At 40.9% G+C, this 21,211-nt stretch overlaps 1 protein-coding gene across 1 annotated transcript in view; it reads right to left on the bottom strand.

The window, feature by feature from the left end:
- The window catches only part of NOX3 (NADPH oxidase 3), a 58,420-nt gene that overhangs the window by 25,009 nt on the left and 12,200 nt on the right, over positions 1 to 21,211 (bottom strand). The window contains exons 5-9 of the mRNA XM_019548628.1: positions 19,829 to 19,974; positions 15,301 to 15,482; positions 12,149 to 12,278; positions 7,730 to 7,822; positions 3,344 to 3,597 (exon numbers count right to left, since the gene is read on the bottom strand). Of these exons, the coding sequence (XP_019404173.1) occupies positions 3,344 to 3,597; positions 7,730 to 7,822; positions 12,149 to 12,278; positions 15,301 to 15,482; positions 19,829 to 19,974 (805 nt within the window). The remainder of the gene's footprint in view (positions 1 to 3,343; positions 3,598 to 7,729; positions 7,823 to 12,148; positions 12,279 to 15,300; positions 15,483 to 19,828; positions 19,975 to 21,211) is intronic.

Genomic DNA, 21,211 nt, shown 5'->3' with positions numbered 1-21,211 from the left:
TGCCCATGCCTGATGTGAAGGACACTGCTGCATCTAACCATCAACAGAGATGGTTGAGGCAGCTTTCTCAAAGCAGTAGCAGGGGTTGAACTGGTTTTGTGATAGAGTTTTATTATTTTATGATGCAGCTTCTTGTAACACCAAGGGACTGAAATCAATTATATGAGGCCCCTTTCAGTCTTAAATTCCTATTATAGAAAAATAGGGTTGGAAGGGACCTCAGGTGGTCATATAGTCCAACCCTCTGCTCAAAGCTGGACCAGCCTCAACTCTATGATGCCAGCCAAGGCTTTGTCTAGCCAGGTCTTAAAAACCTCCAAGGATTGAGATGCCACAACCTCTCTGGGTAACCTTTTCCTGTGTTTTACTACTCTTCTAGGCTGCATCTAGACATGTGCAGATCTTTGTTTCCCCAGGGATAAGTAGCAGCACCACACCTTGTGTCACTGATACTTGTCCCCAGGGAATGCCCATGCCATGCACCCTCTGGCATACAGCAGGTTATCCCAGATGGGGTAGGGGAGGCTGGGGCCAGCTATTGTGCTGGCCCCAGAAGCCTTACCTGGGGTACTTGGGTCATTGGGGAGATGCAGCCATGGCACTCCTGAAGCTAGGAGCCTGGCCAGCAGCCAGAGTGTGGCTCTAGTTGGCTAGGCTCTGGTTTTGGGTGGCATGCACTGCTGCCATGTGCGCTGCCCAGTTTGTTTGTTTTTTGTGCGGGTTTTTTTGACCCTGGGATCTCCAGAGGTCAAAAAATGCCCCCACACTATAAGATAGCAGCATGGAGAATGCCTTCATATGTGGTATATGGTGCTGCAGATGGGTCTTCAGCGCTACCTGCTGCACATCTGGGCTCTTCTGGATGCAGCTCAAGTGAGAGAGTTTTTCCTAATATCTAATCTAAATGTTCCTTGCTGCAACTTGAGATCACTGCTCCTTGTTCTGTCATCTGCCAGCACTGAGAACAGTTTAGCTCCATCCTCTTTGGAACCACCCTTCAGGTAGTTGAAGGCTGCTTTTAAAATCATCCCTCAATATGTTTTTCTTAGACTATATAAGCTTAGTTCCCTCAGCCTCTCCTCATAAGTCATGTGCCCCAGTACTGTAAACATTTTCATTCCCCTCTGCTGGACTCTCCAATTTGTCTACATCCTTTTGTAGTGGGCACCCCAAAACTGGACACAGTACTCCAGATGTGGGCTTACCAGTGTTGAATAGAGGTGAATAATCAATTCCCTTAACCTGCTGGCAACACTCCTACTAATGCAGCCCAGTATGCCATTAGCCTTCTTCACAACAAGGGCACATTGTTGGCTTATATTCAGCTTATTGCCCAGTGCAACCCCCAGGTCCTTTTCTGCATTACGTTAGTCTGTTAACTAACTAGAAAGCACAGCTATTATTCTTTTCTACAAGTATGAAAATAGAAGCCAGATCATTTGAATCCCAGTGATTACCAGCACACTTAATTCACAAGATGAGCTGCTCAGTAGATTGCTACAGTTTTTACTTCAAAAGCCAGCACTCCTCCAGTCATTTGGAGCTCATCAGGGCTTCCACACAGGTGTTAGCTTTAGCACGCTCTAATTAAAGTACCTGCAGTGTCTTGTGTATCAGTGTCCCTGTGCTTCAAAATGGCGATAGGGGGTGCTTTACTTAAAGTGCCCCCACTGCCATTTTGAAGCGTAGGGATACTGATACACAAGATGCAGAGGCTGCTGGAGCATGCTAATTAGCATCGTGCAGGAGACCCGAGTAATCTGTAATTATAGCCTCCCTACACATCTGCAGATACCCAATATGGCCCAGGGAACTGATTCACAAAACCTCATCCTTACAGCAGGATATCTGATCCTGCAAAGTACCCAAGTTCTGTTGCATATAATTATGTTTGTTTTCTTTTTTTATTAGTTAAAGCATAAATGCCATTTTTATTTAGAATCAGCTTTGTATCTTAGAGATTTTTTTTCACAGCTAAGTCATTAAATAGCTTCTGTTTCAACTAAAATTTTTATTGTAGGTTATTTTTGATATAGTTAGTCACCCATTTAGTTGTTATTTTTAGGTACTAGAGATGATGAAGTTTTGTTTTTGTTTTATTATTTTCTTAAATGTTGTAATATATTAAGGGGGAAATTTTACAGGGTGTGTTGAAAGATGACATTAGGGGCACTAAAAGTTTCCAGGCATGGCAGGGAGCCAGATAGATCCTCTTCTACTGTAAATCAGCCAAGTTCCACTAAAGTCTGAGGACCCATGTCAGCTTACAACAGCTCACAATCTGGTCTACATGCTTAAATAATTTTGAAAATTGATTTTAATAAGAGGACTTTGGGTAACATACTTTGAAGGTATGATGTAAAGCTCAGAAAAATAAATGGGGGATCTTTCCTTTGACTGACATCAGTAAGCTTTGGACCAGTCTAATGCTATCCCTTACCTATATATTTTTTATTCTTCTATGTCCCTGACTGCTTTCATTGGTTGTAGTTAGATTCCCGTACACTGTATAAGTTAAGCTTTTGTAATCAATCTAGCCATGTGAAGTTATACCACCATAGTCATGTTTCCTTCTTTTTGATTCCCTGGTTCATTAGAAAGCCCTTGTCCAATGGTATTTACTAAAGGGAGTCCACTTTGTTCCTGAGCCCTTTCAAATCCATTGGGATTCTGGTTGCCCTGCCCCATGCCTTTCCTTTTTTCCTGGCACCTCAGACAGGGTTGCAAAAAAATCAATATGCTTTTGATCCATCATGTACAACATAGGAGCAGATGCTTAGCTTGTGTAAGTCAATATAGCCCCATTACTTCAGTGGACCAATACTGATTTACATCAAATGAAGGTCTGGCTTGCTGTCTTTATCAGTACTCTATACATATCTTTCATAGAGGGATGAAGGTTCCTGAAGCCAGCCACTATGTGGAAGGAAATCATTGGGAGGGGGTGGGAGCAGATCAGGGTCTCTGGAGAGACAGACAGCAAGGAAGCTGGAAGTAGCAAATCGGGTCTGTATTGGGAAGTCAGATATATTGATGGGGGGCATTATAAGATATATATGCGAGTACATAGATAAGAAGCTAGCATACATAAAGAGCTGATATCATTTTCATTCTGTTCACAAATGCACAGATACAAGTATGTGGCCATATTTACTTACAAACTGATTCTGAAACTGATTGTTGAGTGATTATTTGTCATCAGTCAACTTCTCAATGATAGCTAAGAGGTCTAAGTTAATTTTTATGTCTACCAAGTTGCTCTTTAGCAAGGTGGCATATTGAATTGGTTTAGGAATTTTTGTCTAATCCTGCAACAACAAAACATGCATATACATATTCAAACCTTGGTAGCTTCCAGGGTTCCTTAAAGGCTTTTTCCTCTGCTCCACAGGCCTTGAACAGAGCTCCAGTCCAATCACCAACAACCCGGATATGCACACTGAAGAATTCCTCTTCAGGAGCAGATGTGAGTGTGAAAGGATGCCACTCCAACTTTGATATGGAAGGGCACTGTAGAAAAATGTACTGGCCAGGCTCCATTTTAAAGCCATATTTCTTCATATGAAGTTCAAGGACTCCAGAGGAATGGGTCACTACCTGGACCACAGTAAAAACATAATAAAATATCTATATATCCTGCAGTGTTTAACTTATGAGTTCAAGGTACTAGTCATTTTCAGACAGTTACAGGCCTCTTATTCACTTCTACTTGCCTTCAACCAAAGGGTTATGACAAGTAGCATATGCATCACTTTTGGCAGTGGATAATGGACTATACCATGTCATAATGCTACTTAATCACCAGTAGCTTGAGAGCTTCCATTGCATATGTTAGACAGAATTTTGCATTCTGAGTTTGAGAAGTTCAGGGAATCTTGTATAGGAGGCCATACTTTAGGCAGTCTTTCAGTTTGAGACCACACAAAAATATTGTCAAAAATATAGAATTAATTCTTCTCTTATATTAAAGTAAAACTGGTCCAAAATGATTTTTATGGAGTTAATGCTGATTTATTCCAAAGTAAAAAGAATCAAACCCATTGGGCATGTCTACACATGTGCATTTACTGGGCAGTAACCAAAATTACTGCTCAGTAAAAATGGTGACTTATGCTGGCTGGAGTGTAAATTTGATACCTGCATTATGCAGGTATCAAATTTGTGCCCAATTAGCTACTTTACAATAATGCATATGTAGATGCCTCACTGCACAGTAACACTGTGTGTGGACTGACTTGAGACTAACTTTAGTCCCAAATCAGTCCACACACAGCATTAATGCACTTTAATACCTGCACATGTAGACACTGGTCTATTCCTGCTTACTGTGCAGTAAATTTAAGCCAGCATAAATAAACATGTAGACATGCCCACTGAGCACAAATCTAATTAACTTTAATAAAAGCTCATTGAGTTAAGAACCCATTCTATATCAATATAATGAATGATTGCTTAAGACAAGTTTGTCCACTGAAATTATCATTCTAGAATTGCTTTCTAAATCTTTGTGAAATCATCATCAAGATCTCATCTGCTATACCTACCACTTACACAAGGTAAGTGTGATTCTATCTCTGCTTCTTTCCTGCAAAACAAAATTGACTTAAATACAATTATTCTTGATTGTCACCAGTGGGAGAATATGTAGGTAGATCCTTAGCTGACATGAACTAATAGAGCTCCACTGAAGTCAAACAACTATGACAATTTAGGATCATAGAAAAGTAAAGCAAGAAAGGATCTCAGAATCTTATCTAATCCAACTCCCTGCTCAAATTAGGATCACCCCTGACAAAACTATCCATGTCAAGCATCTCTCCAAACTGCTTTATAAAATTTCCAGGGATGGCTATTCCAAAAGGTTTCAAAGTAGCCTGTTCTAATGCTTGACTACCCTCCTAGTCAGAATGTTCTTTCTAATCTCCCATCTAAATTTCTTCTGCTGCAGTGTGAGGCCATTGTTCCTAGTCCTGTCCCCTGTGATCACAGAGAAAAGTCTATCTCCATGCTCTTTATATGAGTCCTTCAGGTATTTGAAGACTGTAGTCAAATCTTCCCTCGGTTTTTTCTTCTCCAGGCTAAATAATTCTAGTTCTTTCAGCAGACATATAACTGGCCAGGACTTCACCTGGGACAGTTTGTCCTTCTCCCTCTCCCCATATCTTCTTTGTAGGGCTCTGGCTCCAGAGGCTCCAGTAGTGGGCAGTGGCACTTTATGCTGCTGCTGAGGAGAGATGTCACCCCATCATTTTGACACAGACATTCATGTAAAGAGGTCAAAAAACCCACCGTTTTTAGTGGCAAAAATATGGGATTATATCTCACCCCACTAGCAGTGAATTCCAGTTGCTGTCACCCATCGTCATTCACTAGAGCTATGTTTCCCAGAATGCACTTCAGTCACTGATACATGCTCCTGTGCTTCTGTTGCTTGCTACCAGGACAGCAGCTAGAAAGTGCAAGAGAAAGGGGAGCAGGGTAAGGTGCCTCCCACTCCATTCTGGCACCTCCTTTCTCTTATGCATTGCCTGGGGCTCATGCCCTGCTCATCCACCCATCCTTATACAACTGTCTTTCAGCCTTTCTTCATAATTTATGTTTCCTTGGCCTATAATAATTTGTCAGTGTCTGCTGGACACCTTCCAATGTGTCCACACCTTCCTTGAAGTGTGGAGTCCAAAACTGAACACAGTAATCCAGCAGAGGCCTCACCAATGCTGAACTGAGCACTTGATTTGCAAGAGACGCTTCTGTTAAAACAATCCAGTATACTGTTGGCTTTTTTTTGCAGTAAGAGCACACCTATCTCATATTTAGTTGATGGTCCACTATGACCCTCAGATACTTCTCTATAGTACTGCAGCCCAGCCAATCATTTCCCAGTCTCTATTTCTGCATACAATTATTCTGTCCCAAATGCATAAATTCACATTGCCCTTGTTAAATGTAATCTGATTGATTGTGGACCATTTTTCCAGTTTATACAGATTATTCTGGATTCTAGCCTTGCCCTCCACAGTGTCTGCAAATTCACTCAACTTGATATCATCCACAAATTTGCTAAGTGTGCACTCCATCCGTTTGTTCAAATAATTAATAAAGATGTTTAACAATACTGGAGTCAGGACAGGCCCCTGGGGAGCCCCACTCGATACCTCCTCCCAACTAGACATTGAGCCATTGATGGGTAGCTGCTGGGCATGATGATCCAACCAGTCATGTATGCACCTTATAGTACTTTCATTTACTCTGTATTTCCTTAGCTTTGTACCTTGCTAAAGGTATATCACATCCATTGCTCCTCTACCACCCACAGAGCCTGTCACCTTATCAAAGGAAATCAGACTGATCAGTCAGGACTTGCTTTTGGTGAATGCATGCTGGTTTCATGAGGACCTCCTCTATGATCTTTTCAGGTATAGAGGTCAGGCTGACTGGTCCTTAATTCCCTGGATTGTCTTTCTTCCCTTTCTTAAACATGACACTATAATTGCCCTTTTCCAATCATCTAGGTCCTCATCTGATCTCTGTGAGTTCTTAAAGAGGGTAGCTAATAGCTCTGAAATTACCTCAGCCAATTCCTTCAGTACCCTAGGGTGCATCCCATCTGGCCCTGCTAACTTGAAAGCATCTAGCTTCTCTAAGTAATCCCTAACCAGTTCTGCCATTAATATAGGCTGCTTGTCTCTATTTTTGCTGCCAGTTTCACTCATCATCTGATAGCTGTCCCTATTTGTGAAGACTGAAGTAAAAAAAAACATTAAATATTTTAGCCTTCTCTTCGTCATCCATATCTAGGTTGCCTTCCACATTCAGTAGGGTACTTACATATCCTTTGGTCTTCCTCTTTTTTGTGACATACTTGTAGAATCCCTTTTTATTATCTTTTACATTGCTTGCCTCTTGCATCTCAAATTGTGCTTTTCCTTCTCTGATTTTATACTAATCTGCATACTAATTCAATAATACTCTTACACTGTTCCCCAGCAATATGATCAAGTTCCTACTTTTTGCTTTTTAAATCACCAGGTGATACCTTTCACAACACCTAGAGGTCTTCAAACCTTGAGGATGAAATCCTAGCCCCACTGAGGTCAATGGGAGTTGTGATATTAATTTCAGTAGGGTCAGGATTTCATGCTATGAGCTCAGAGTAGGAGTGACATTATTTGACCTCAGGTCTGTGTCATAATGTTATTAGTCTGTTACTTTCTAGTTTAATTTGCTCATATATAGAATGTTCTTAGGGACTTATCAAAGTGAGTTCAAAACCAAAAAAACCCTCCAAAAATTTGTAAAACTGCAAGATAATAATGGGAATGAAAGCAACAGTAAGAATAAATCTGTAGAGTATATAGAGCAGTGATTCTCAACCAGGGTGCTAGGACACCCTGCAGGCCAAGAGATCTTTAGAAGGGTGCTACACAATGTGAGGGGATAAGCAGGTATGAGGACATAAATGTAAGCTCAGGCTCATCCCTGCCTGGCTGCTGCCCACCTCAACTATCCAGCAATTCTGCAAGAAGATAAGCACTGTAATGAATAAATTCATTTTTGAAATGGGGCGCTACTCAATTCACAAAAGTTTTGGTGCCTCAGGCCCAAAAAGGTTGAGAACTACTGATGTAGAGACTACGAACAAAATTTAAAAATGAAAATTTCTTCTGATAAAACCATTTAATCTGCATTCTTTTTTTTCTCTCTTGGGCATTAAAACTGTCTTACATACCTTTGTAATGACCACCTTTTGCTGAGATCTCCAGAATCTAACAATCCGTTCACAGATATGCAACACCATGGGACCCAAAAGCCACTTCCAAGTCTGTAAAATGTTACACATGAACAAAAATCTTAAAATATGAACTGTTTTAATTTCTGGTAAAATCCTGCCATTAGCCAAAAATGTAATTATTTGACCTTTCTTCTGTAGCTTTTGATCTACCTAACACAAGAACATTTTTCTTGTACTATAGGACAAAACTGGCATTCACCTGAAACGGACATAATGGATTTCTTAACAGGTATACTACAAAAGCAAAGTTAATGTCATCTGTAATCTGGCCAAGACCAGTCATTGAAAGTCTATTTCTATTAACAGATAAAAGGATTCATTTACTTTGGGGCTGTATGTAAATGCTATTGCTAGGTCAGGAAACATATAAATGAATACATTCTTGGACAGTGTTCCATTGTTTCAGTCTTCTGCTCCTGGCAGAGATGTATACAGTGGAGCCACTGCAAAATTTCAGTGGGGTCAGATAGGAATATCCAGCTTCTCCTGTGTGCCCCCATTGTTGGCTATGAGACTTCCAGTATACAAATATATGCTGAACTCACTAGGAATAGGTTCAAAATGTTCAGTCACACTGAAAATTTATATTCTTATGCAGTCGATTAGGCTCTCCTGTATCAATGATTGTTGTTAGCTAATCTATGATACTAAGATGATCCTGTTGTAGATATTATAGATGATCATTGCACTTGCTGATCATATATACTGATCATTATAATGATCAAAGATACTTAGCTGATCATGTACATTAGCTGATAATAGTACTCAGTTGGACTATGATAGCTTTAGATAATTAGATATAATTGGAACTGCAAGATTAAAAAATGCAGACATTTATCTCTATAGAGGTCACCCTCGTATTTCCAGTCTAATATGTGGAAAAGTGCACATAAAGCTCACTTAAGCTCACTGAAGACCTGAAAACAAAGATATATAGCTTTTAAAACCACTAAAGAGTAACTTTTTGTTTGCTGAAATATTGACTTTAACATATAAGAGGGTGACTGGTTTATAATGCATGTTTTTATAAAGAACTAAATCAGATTATGTGGTTCCTTTAAAAAGTGTTAAGGGGATGGAGTTGTAATTTTTCTAAATTGAGTACTGAAAATTAAATTAAAAAGATGTTTGAATTATCAGAACAAATAGGCAAAAGACAGTACATTCTGAATTAAAGCAGAAACTCATATCTTTCATTGTCCCTAAATACTATAGGTGTCTCTGCACAGTGGGTAATTTCACGTCCTGAATACATTAGCATATATCAAGGCACAATAATGATGAAACCTGGTTTTCTCCCTTTTATTTGGACTACCTGTAAATAAAAACATGTGATGGGAATTTTAAAACTATGCGATGTCCTATGCAAGAGCTCACCCCAGGCTCTCAAATGTGCACTGGTTCAGCAAACCATTTTAAAACACATTCAATTTAAAATGTCTTTTGGTTGGTTAAGAATAACAGAACATCCGCCAGAAGTGGCAGGCTCCTAAGTGATAGAGCTTCATGCCTGGTAATCAGGAAATTTGTATTCTTGCCCAGGCAGTGATTTCTCCTTGCAATTAGAATGAACTGAAATGGTGTTGGACTGGCTCAAGATAGGGTCTGATGATATAGGGCCTGACACCCATATATTAAAGGCATTGTGTCACCAACCTCAGTGGGAGCAAAATCAAGCCCATAGCAGTTGACAGATACAGTACAGGATAGTACAGAAATCTCATTATGGTTTTTACCCTTTGGATTTTTAAACTGAATACAGAAGTACCTACCAGATATTGTTACAGCATAGCCCATTTCCCATCCAGCAATATAACATTCTAACGGATGATCTGTGTTTCATATGGTATTATCACAATCCATTAAAATAATGTGACTTTGTAAATATGGCTTTGAGTATGCAGGAAGGTGTGGCAAGGAGAGAAGGATAAGTTCACCAGGTAACTTGATGATAATTAACATCAGGGTGTGCTGCTGAAAGCAAGCTTTAGTCTGTATTCACGGTGCATAGCTGTGTATTGATTTTTATGGAGACATTGTAGCTGAAATTTTAGAAAGGCATTTGCTTCCTCATTAATATGTGAGTTGGATAGTGGCTAACGATAGTTTAGTTTAAGAAAAATCAATGTCAGCCATTGAGAGCAATATTAGATACTGAATGTTAATTTTCCTTTATTTTAAAATTTCTCTCTCTATTTTTTCATTTTGAAGAAAACAGCATCTGAGCAGCCCAAAATACCTGCATTTGAAATGTTAAATAGTTTTGTTTAGACGACAGACTTCTGACATGCTGCACAGGTCTGCCATTTAATTATCCACCTCCCCACCCCACCATGGATTTGCAGTCCTACAAACCAGCATTCTTTGGGACATTTTTCTTGTTTTTCCACTTTTCCCTTTTAATGCCCCACTGCTAATTCTGTCCTTCTTGTTTAGTGTAGGATTTTAGAGAAGCATGGTGGGAACTACATAACCCAAAGCAAGGACATAATTTTATTTCTAACTTCTCTCTGTGATTTCAATCATTCCTCCTGGTGCAGAAACAGAAAAAAAAAATCTCTTATCTAAATCTCTGCAATGTCCTGTTACACAATATTTCTATTTGTCTATCCTTTTGCCTACATGTTCTTCAGACAAGGACTGTCTTCATGCTTCTATGATGAATGCCTCAACAACATTGTTGATACTGAATGAATAATAAATGAACAATATAAAAATGAAGTTCATAATGGATTTTTTTTTTAATAGAAAGGGTGTTGTGATAGAGCAGTTAAGTCATCTTACTACAGATCCAAAAATGTGATTCAAGTTAGCCTTGCACTGATAGCCACCATCATCAACCCAGCTGTAAATAGGTTCTTGGTCATTCAGGCTAAGGATTCAAAGGCAGCTGGGGTATTTACACAGGTACGAACTTTCTGACAGTTAAAGCGACTTAATGTACATGTAGCAGAGTCAACTTAAATGTGGCGCAAGATACTACACCTCTGTGGTGTATTATCTTGAGTCACATTAGTTGAGTAGACTTAGTGGTATCCATCTTGGGTGTGTGTAGATGAAACAGGGGCCCTAAGTAGAAGCAGTGGGTTTTTAAAAACACCACTTAAATTTAGGGTGAAGTAAACCCCTGTGTCATGTATACCTGTGTCTTACCTGCCTCTCCAGTGGCAGAGAGGGGAGGGCAAGCTGCCAGCAGGCAGAGCAGTCCCTGAGCTGCAAAGTTGGGGCTTTCCTCTGTGGCAGCAGCACCACCCCCTCAGGCGGCACCCACCTGCAGGCACCCAGCTCAGGTGGTCCCAGGGGGCACTGCAGCTGTGGAGGGAAGGACTGCCTGCACAGTCCCTGAGCCGCATGGAGCCCAGTGCTTCACTCTGTGGCTGTAGGGCAACGAACTAAAACTCCTTGGAGGTGTTTTAGTTTGCTGTGCCCCAAAGTCAGTTAAGGCGGGTTATGCTGCCAAATGTGCTGAAGTGGCTGGAATTAATGTGCAATATGCTGCCAACATGTGCAAATACCAACAACATTAAAGTAGTGCAAAAGCATTTAACCCACTTTAAAGTGTCATGCACTCTTGCCCCTCATTTTGTCTACACATGCCTCTTGTGAACTATGTCAATGAACTATATGTGTGTATGCTCTGATGTGGCTTAAGTTGACTTAGTTAAGTCACCTTATTTTAAGTCAACCAATATATGTGTGTATTTACCCCTAGGTGTGACATTAACCACATAAATTACCTGCTGTGTGCTGTGGATTACAGATGCTGGTGTGCACTAACCGTACTAGCCAGATGGGCTACCTAAGCTTGGGTGTACCCTTGACCAACAATAAATATTAAGAAAATATAATAATACCAAAGTTTTGTGTGGCACTCTTCACCTGCAGAAAGGCACTTTAAAGGAGGTAGATATCATCATCCTCATAATAAGGAGAGAAAAATTAAGTCACAGATAGGTGAAATGATTTTCCCAGGTTTGATCTATAGTGCCAGCAACAGATGCAGGACTAGGGCCCAAGTATCCTATTTCCTCATGTGGTGCTCAGTCCATTTAGCCAGTGTTGGCCAAACCTTTTGGCAAGTATGCCACAAGATAAGCCCCACCGCCTCCCCAAGTGTCACTCTGATCCCAGCCCCCAGAGGAGTCCCTTCTCTGTTTCATGTGGCCAGAGGCTTTGAGTCCAAGCCTCTATTCCAAGATCTCCCTTTACTGAATACCCAGGGTTCATGCACCATACACAGCAGCTACCCATGCTACTTGTGCTATGCATGCCATAGGTTGGTTATCCTTGCATTAAGGCTTTTAGCCTCCCCACAAGACAAGGACAAATATACAGACGACATATTCACATACTTACCACAGGCGGGTTGCCTGAAAACTGTGGCAAAGGGCACTGAGTAGCTTTCTCCCATTCTGAGTAGTGATCTTTACAATAAGAGACATTGTGTAGCAACAGACTCTGAGGTGTCTGACCTCGGACCAGCTGACTTAACATAAAAACAAAGGTATTCATATTTAATATGTTCCTTTCCACTGAGATACTGGCATGCTTACATAAACAGTGTACTGACTGCAAAAATGAAATACCTGAAGCTAAGTATACTGGTTGTCTGTCCCAGTGCAATTCTGTCCTACTGTTTCAGGGATATTTCTTTCTTTAAGATTTTAATCATTAACCTATTTAATGCAGTGTGTATGTCATCCTATAAAGTATATGCAAACATCACTTGAAGTCTGGAAAGTGCAGTCATTCAAGACATCTACGTCTGTTGTTTCAGGACAAATCCTTGTAAGATAAGAAGTGCTAACAGAACTACATCCAGGACATCCCAAAGTGTATCTGAATAGTTGTACTAGAATTGCAGCATTGAATCACTGGCAAAAAAGCAGTAGTGCATGCAGTCATTCACTAAATCCTGACTGGAAGACTAGTGTGTGTATATGCCAGTCCCACAATCTTTCTGTTCCAGGACAAGCATAGACATAACTTTTCCCAGGACAAATGTAGCATCTGTTCCTAGTGTACACGTAAATGGTATGTTAGGTCTGCCTGTTGATAAGTTAGAAAGCAACCCTTGGAAGGGATAGAGCTTGTCCACCCCTGTATCTGAGCATCCATTGTCACTCAGAAAAATAGCAATACCTAATAATAACATTCAATCTCTTTCCATTGCAGCTTTAAGCAATGCAACTGAGGACCACCAAATGACTGTGAAGAGCCTAGATGAGATGTATGCTTTTTCTGAACATTTGCATTTTAGCTTCTTTATGGTAGAGAAGTTTAATGAAGTGAATTTCTTTGAATATAGCATTCCTCACTTCTCTCAAACCAATGAATATTAAATGCAAAATGCAGTGGCTCATGTTTCTGAAAGTCTTGGATAGTGCCTTACCTGTGGCCTAGTGGTTCAAGTAGTATGTCAAGAATCTAAAGAGTTGCAGGGTTAAGCCCCTTGTTTAGAGAACCTGAATTTTTGGGCCCCCATTTCCCTGGGAAGTGCCTGGATCATTGTGCTAAAACACAGTAGAGTATTTTTACTTCATGTTATAGCAGGGCTACAAGTCTGGAATTTATCCTCAGATCATATATATGAGCACAAACCTTCCTGGCCAGCCTGAAGCCTATTGTACATGCCCAGTAACTATATGTCTATCCACTTATACATCCAGATGACATGTGGAATAGGATCATAGATTGAGTATTAGGTGCCAAAATGGCACTTAATGAGTAACTGCTATTTGGGTATGTAAAATAAATAGGATTCTACCCTTTCTGTCCAGTTTCGAGTACTGCACTTCAAGAAAGAGCTGAACCAATTAAATGGGTCTAGAGGAGAGCAAGAAAAAATGAAGATTAAAAGAACTGAATTTGGTTAAAGAAGAGAAGACTGAGGGGAGATATGATAACAGTCTTCAAGTATATAAAATATTACTGCAAAGAAGAAGTTTAGAAACTGCTGTCAAAGTTCTCTGGGTACAGTAAATAGGGACTTTTGCAACAAGGATGTGTAACAGGGAGCCAGAGACTCCTATTACCAACAAAGGAGAAAACACCAGGATGACCACTGTGTATATAAAAAAAACATCCAAGATAAGATCTGCAGACTATAAATATAGGCAGCTGCAGGGATGGAGAGAAGCTCCTTAGCAAACAGGGCAAACATCTGAGAGCCAGTAATTCACCAGCTCCAGGTGTGATGATGGATGGGGTAGGTAACGGCAGGCCCTGATGCAGTCAGAGGACAGAGCTCTGTGAGAAGAGCAGCAGCCAGAGAAAGCTCCACAGAGAGCCAAGCCATTACAAGGTCACAGAGTAACCACTGGAGAGCTCAGGCAGGGGGCACAACCTTTGGGAGCAGATTGAGACCTGGGTTAGGAAATGTCCAGACAGAGATCTGTTTGCTCTGAGCAGGGAGGATTTTGCTTGTGTGAAAGCAACAACCCATTCTCTTTCCTTGCATGGCTGCTTGTGTGGACCTGCCTGTGTTAAAGTGATAGCATGACTTTGTCCTTACAATGTTGGCTTACGCAGTAAAGAGAAGGTTTTATTAAGCCTCGAATCTGCCTTTATGTTGTGTTATAGCCAGAGGACTCCTTTCTTTGTTATAGTTTAAGATTGGTGTAACCTATTCCATGGGTTGGGACTATCAGGGGTGAAGGAGATCCCAGCAGTGCCCAGAGCAGGACAGAGACAGGGCCAAGAGGCCCAGTGTCCAGCGAGTAGCCTAGTGAGGCTATGAAATCTCCATCACTGAAGATTATGAACAGCAGATTAAACAAATCTTTGTCAGGCATGGCTGAAGTACTGTTGAATGAGTGCTGTGAGGAAGAGGGATGGGCTTGAATCTCAGTGGTGGCCAACACACGGCTGCGGAGCCACATGCGGAAAAAGGTCTCAGCAAACATTATTGCACGGTAAAACCATGCACTAATTTATCAATCAGCCCAATAAACTCTCAAAAATGCTTGTGCAGAGCCATTAACATAAAATGATCCACCATTCACTGATTTGGATCAAGGTTTGATTCTTCATTCAGAATGTTTCCAATTCCCAGTAATGAATGACCATAAATACTAACAAATTGACATTTAAAAAAAAATTTCTTTGGTAAAGAGAATATTTGAGTGAATAATTCCTAGGAAAAAATGGTGTACTTAAAGTATATAACTCTTCAGAATTTATGTCTAAGTAAGTGTTCCACAGATTGTAACAAAAAAATCCAGAAAATCCTATAAAATAGTATGGTTCTCTAAAATAAGAGACAGAGAGAAAAGAAATTTGTAAACTCATTTGAGTTGCCAATATCCATCATCTATTGTTTTCCTTCTCAAAAATAAACAGCTCTTTAATCACACTAAACAAGATCTATATCTAGAATAATATATGTGTCTTTTACACACACACAAAGACAGAGAGAGACTTGAATCAGATTTGATCCCAGAGACCTTATATCATCTTATTAACTCAACATATGTCATATCTCCCAATATAGCTATATATGTACTCACCCCATTCCATGGATAACCAAACCAATAAAGAAAAGCAGGAATAGGTGATGGATATACCAGAACACCTCAAAGAATGACCGTCTGATGATCTCCGTAGAAGAAGTCAAGATCAGAACTAAAGTCACAGTGATTACAACGCCCGTTACTCCAGCTATAGTAGTTAGTATCTCAGCTGTGGTGTTCTATAATAAGAACAGATTATTATATACAAAAACTAAATCAAATATACATTTTCAACATAAGAATGAATATAAATAATGAAACCAAACAAGACATCCTCCCTTCTATACCTGCATAATATAGGTTGCATGGGGGAAAAAAGTCATCATTTAGGTTTACGCTAGATATGACCATAAATATTAACTACAGGTTTTTTTCAGGAACTGATAAAAGGAAATTACATAATCCCAATAATGCTTTTATATATTTTTGTTACACTCTCAGAAAAGAGAGGAAATTACTATAGATGACAGCACATAAAAAGGAGGTAATAATCACTGAATACTTCCCCAGTCACTGAATACTTCCCCAGACATTTTGAGGGAGATAACTGAGGGGTGCTCAATAGCCTACAAGATTTACAAACCACAGTGATACTTTGCACTTATTTCACCATAAAGTGCAATTGTAGTCTGAAAAGTTGCTGGGTAAAAGGGCAATCTATCACTTGCTAAATCAGGTTCTTGTGCATATCCAGAGGTCCAAATGCTGATTTTAGTGACAGCAATTTCTAATATTTTTTCATGTTAATTTTAACTCCTGTTATCACTGAAGGAACAATACAGCTAAAAAAAGAATGGGCTAGATTCTGTTTCTTCTCATGTATTAACATTAACAGATATTAGAGTCAATCAGTCACATCAGTGCAAAACCACCAAAATGAATGGGACTGCTCTGGTAGGAGAGAAAACACAATTTCAAGACAAAGACAGAGATGCTGATCTCAGAGGCTGTGTCTACATGAGACACTGACTGTGCAGTTGTTACTGCACTGTCATTAGTACTTACATACCTAAGTTCTAAATGACTGTGGAGTAACTAGTGTTACTGTGCAGTAGCATCCTCACATGGCTTCCTGGTGATGCTGACTGCGCAGTAGCTCAATACTACTGTGCAGTAGCATCTTGTGATGGTTCATGCCACGTGACACTACTGCGCAGTAGTAATGAGCTACTGTGCAGTAAGCATCTTGTGTAGATGCAGCAAGTGTCAGAGAGTAAATCAGAAGTAACTCCAACAAAATCAGTATAATGACACTGAAGTAAAACAGATTTGGAATCAGATCAAATTTGGTTGTAGTGTGCAACTGCAACCATCATTTGGCCTCAAGAATCACTACCAATGGTGTTGATAAGAAAGAGTGAAAAAACTCAGCTTGTCTTCCAGATCCCAAGTTGACTTAGCAGGGTTATAAAGAAGAATATTTTTCACTTGTAAAGGGAACTCATTTGATATGGAAATCCTTGAGAGAAAAATTCCACAGTACTATTTTAGAGACACTTTTTACAATAAAACCACTCTTTTAAATGTTCACATTTGACAGAATACAGCATATTTTCAAATTGGTGCCTGTGAAGAATATGTTCAGATCCTATTACATGTTAACAGGATTGATCTAGGTGATATTTTGAACATTTACATTAAAGTGGCTAGTTTGAATGTTGAGATGAAACAATGAAAAATGTCAAAGCTTCTTCATATGCTGCTACTGCAGGGGCACAGCTAAACTGAAAAGAAAACTTAAATTGCTGCTTCAGAACTTTCTTCTGTGAAGATGGCAGCAATCTTTTGTTGGCATGTGAATGAATTTGCCCTGAATAAATTATGAACAAAATTTAAACACTGAAATGCAAGTGGATGATAAAAGAAATGTGAAAATAAATTTAAAATGGTTTAAATATAAGCTATCTTGGGATCTGCCATTTAGTTACCATGTAATTGTGCAAGTTGCCATAAAAGTGTATCATTATAATGTGAGAAGTTGGAGAAGAATCTTAGAAAACTTAGGCACTAATTCTCAAAGGTATCAAGGTGCCTAACTCCCACTTAAATCTTGACAGACAAGGCTTATCCCAGAACAGACGGAAGTAAATGGATCAAGATATGACTCGACTTCTCTTCCTTTAAAAACTTTTTTCCTTCATTGATGAATTCACTATATGAGCAGCTGGAGTTTGGGGGCAGGGGTTTTTCAGTAGGGGTTCTGAATTCCCTTCCTTTGCTCAGACAGACCTGTCCAGCATACCAGCTTTCAGATTAAGACCAACAGGTATGGTCATTTGGTGCTAGGGAGGTAGTTTGTTTACCAACATTTTACATATTCTGTTTTTTAGTTATTTAGATTTGATTTTTTTTCAGGTGCAATAGTCACATAATTGTGAAAATAAAATCAAGTAACTTCAGATAGTTTAACTTGCAGTCACTGAGGGGAAAAATTGCTGTTGTCCATTGGTGTATATCAAACGAAAGGGTTTCTCTACACAGCAAAGCTATCATAAAATAAGCTAGGGAATGAATTTAAAGCACAATAGCCACAGCTTCCCATGTGGACGCATGCATTCATCACCAGGGAGTGCCTTTGTGCATTTTAACTTCATTCATTCCCTGTGTAGACAGGTCCTGAGACCAGTTAAGTCAGTGAAGTTGATTCCTTATGTAACAATGTTAAATCAAGCCCCAAATTAATATCTTACACACTGGGTAAGTCTACATGAGATGCTCTACTGAACATTAGACTAAGTCCTACCATCTACACATGTGCATCAATTACTGTGCATTAAATTAATTTAATGTGCCATTTGCTAGTACCAGTACTTACAGATATTAGGAAAACAGCACATTATCTAATGTGCTGAAGCCCACATGTAGACCCAGACCAGGAGCAATTTGCTCCTGGTCAGCCCAGACACCAGGGGGCCACTGCTGCATGTCTAAGCCCCAATTTCCACACAGCTAGGAGGGAGCTGCTCTGCAACTAGGACAGTTCCTTCCATCCTGCAGAGACAGGAACCAGTCCCAATCTCCCCACAGTTGGGAGACAGCTGCCCCCCAGAGCCAGGACAGATCTCTCCACCTTGCAGAGATTGGGACTGGCCTCTGTGTCCCTTGCCAGCCCAAGGATGGTACCTGGGGGAGCCTGAAGTTCCCCCGCATGCTGCAGGGTCAGGGGCAGAGCAGGGCAGGAGCAACCTGGACTGATCTGCTTCCAATGGGAGCAAATTTGCTTCTGATGAGCGTATGTTCAGATGCATACCCAGGTGCAGTTTAACACGCTTAAATTTTTCATGCAGAAAATTCAGGCACCTTAATTACATGTGTAGATGAACCCACTGAAAGCCAAATTCAAGCTGTAAAATAAATCTTATTATGTGCTATTAATGCTTCACCCACAAAATTTAAGTTATTGCCTTCTCTCTGTTTGAGAAAAGGTATTTTGTAATATTTCACATATCAGTAACTTAATTTTTGAAGTCTTTGGCAGGGTTATTATATTTTTCACAAATTGTAACATCATTTGGGTGCTTACACAAAATTTGATTTTTCACATGATTGGGCTCCTGAAATTATTCTATATCCATGACAAACTCATGTGCCTGGCTGCAGAGTGCTTTTAAAATGGCTGATTGCATGAAAAAAGAACCCTGGTCAAATGAGGTAGAGTGCCTTAGTGAAGTTGTGTTCCTCCAGGGTTAATTTTTCCCACTTTGCAGAGCTGGGCTGGTGGTCACTTTGGCAAGCACCAGCTCCACCCTGCCCCTGGGGCTGTCAGCAGGGGAAGGACAGGGAGTGGGAAGGGGAGGGAGCAGCCAGCACAGAGCTGCCATCTGCTTTGTATGGCCAGAGCTAGAGCTGAGGTGGGGGAGGCAGGGTGGGATGGAGCCTCCCTGCCTTGTGAGCCTGGCCCCACACTCCCAAGACCCTAGCTGGGGCCCATGAGATGAGGGAGCTCTGCTCCATCCCTTCCTCCCCTTCAGCCCTGGCTATTCAAAGCAGCCAGCAGTTTCATGCTGCTATTATCCCCCCTACACTGACAGCCCCAGAGCTGGGGGTGTGGGGCAGAGATAGGGAGAGGGGGGTTCAGCAGTCTCCTCAGAGGCACCTGGAGGAAGGACCCTGCCTGCTGGCCAAGGATGGCGCATGCAGACTCCAGGCCCGCTCCCTCCCTACCTCCCGATCCAAAAAGTGAATGTCTGTTGGGTTGGGGGTGGGGGAGGGGAAGGGAGGGTTCTAACTCATGGCACTTCATATAAAACACCATGAGTTTGCCCTAAACATTTGTAGGCATCCTGCATCTCCAAACCAGTTGCCTTCTGCCTAAACTAATTAAAAGAGTATACACACTTTTCTTAACTTGGTAACCTGACAATTGCATTTTTGAGTAAGTGTTTTCAGCTGACATGGAGGTTAACCTTTAGCAGCACCTCCTTGCTCTGGTAAAGGTCTTGAAATCTAGTCTTACTGCCAAAATGATCCACAAAGGAAATCTTTTCCCATGAGGATAACCAAAGAGAACAAAATAACAACTTACTGTTTCATAATCTCTGATTGGGTTCAAGTAGCTTTCATTTGGGTTTTTGCCAAGTCCAGAAAGTTTATTCTGTAACTCCCCTGCTTCCTTTGACTGGCTTATATGATATCGCTCTATGTTGACCAAATGTGCAACAATATGTATGACTGTATGAAAAAGAGAACTATGTAAAATTAAACTTACTTTCTGAGATATATACAATCCTGGAGTCAACATTATTAATTATGACAGGAACCATTAAAAAGCTTTGTTTGGATTAAGAACCTTACACAGAAATCAGCAACAAAAATAAACTTTTATCAATGTGCAACACAGACAGAGGTTATGTTTAAGTTGTGGAAGAACCACTTTAGCATAATCTTACTGTGTTAATTGTCCCAATAACATCATTTCTTATGTTTCACAATGTACTGACACTTACCTTTTGATTTCCTAGGAGGGTGACCTCTTGGTGGGAACAAGTGATAATGATCTGTTACCTTGATTTTCAAATGCTAATAAAGTAAAATAACTTAAATCCCAAAAGTTCTTGAAAGGCTAGGTTCTTTCCAGAGATGGATCAAGGATTTAAGGGTATGGGAGCAGCTCCCATGTTTCAGGAGTGGCTGCACCCCAACTCCCAGCCTCCTTCCTCACAATTCACCAACGCAGACTGCATCATTTAAAGTCTCCAAAGCAGGTAAAAATCCCTGCTTCCCCTCTGTGCTCAGAGGCACATCCCCTCCTCTCCCCATACTCCTCCCCACCCCTGTCCCTGGTGTTTTCCTTTCTGTCCCGGGGGAGGGGGGGGAAGCTTCCAGGCTGCTCCTGCCCACTTCAGTCAGGCTATGGTGGGGCTGGGCTTAGTGACACTCCCCTGGGAACAGGCACAGCAAGTGGGAATTCACCCCCCTGCCCATCGCTGCTCCCACTGTCACTGTTCCTAGCTGAGCCCAGACCACATGCAGTCTGGCTGCAGCAGGCAGGAGTGGCTTTGAAGCTTTCTCAACCCTGGACAGCAGGGAAAGCAGCTGCCACAGGCAGGGGAGCAGGCGAAGGCGGGGGAGAGGACCTGCCCTTGGGTAAGTGGGTGGGATTCTTACCTACTTTGGGGATTTGTCACCAAAGGCTTTCCTGGCATGGTCCAATCCAATCCCACTCTGGATCCCCCCTGCCTCGGGTGTGTCCTAGTCTGATTTAGTAGTGCAGGGGGATCAATGTCCCTATATAGCCGTATAAAAGTGATCTAGATAGCAGCTCTGGCACCATGGAGAATAAAGTGGATGCACCCAGAAACAATTACATAACTAAGGGGGGCTGCGAGGATGACCAGGACAGCAGTCACAGTCACTCAACTTGGGGATAGGGGGAGGAGGAGAACAAAACTAACAGCAGCTGCAGCTG

Source organism: Crocodylus porosus, unplaced genomic scaffold, assembly GCF_001723895.1.
Source record: "Crocodylus porosus isolate Cpor-Errol unplaced genomic scaffold, CroPor_comp1, whole genome shotgun sequence".
In the NCBI taxonomy this organism is placed as follows: domain Eukaryota; kingdom Metazoa; phylum Chordata; order Crocodylia; family Crocodylidae; genus Crocodylus; species Crocodylus porosus.
The sequence above is the reverse complement of the archived record's forward strand: the minus strand, read 5'-3'. Positions and strand labels throughout refer to the sequence as shown.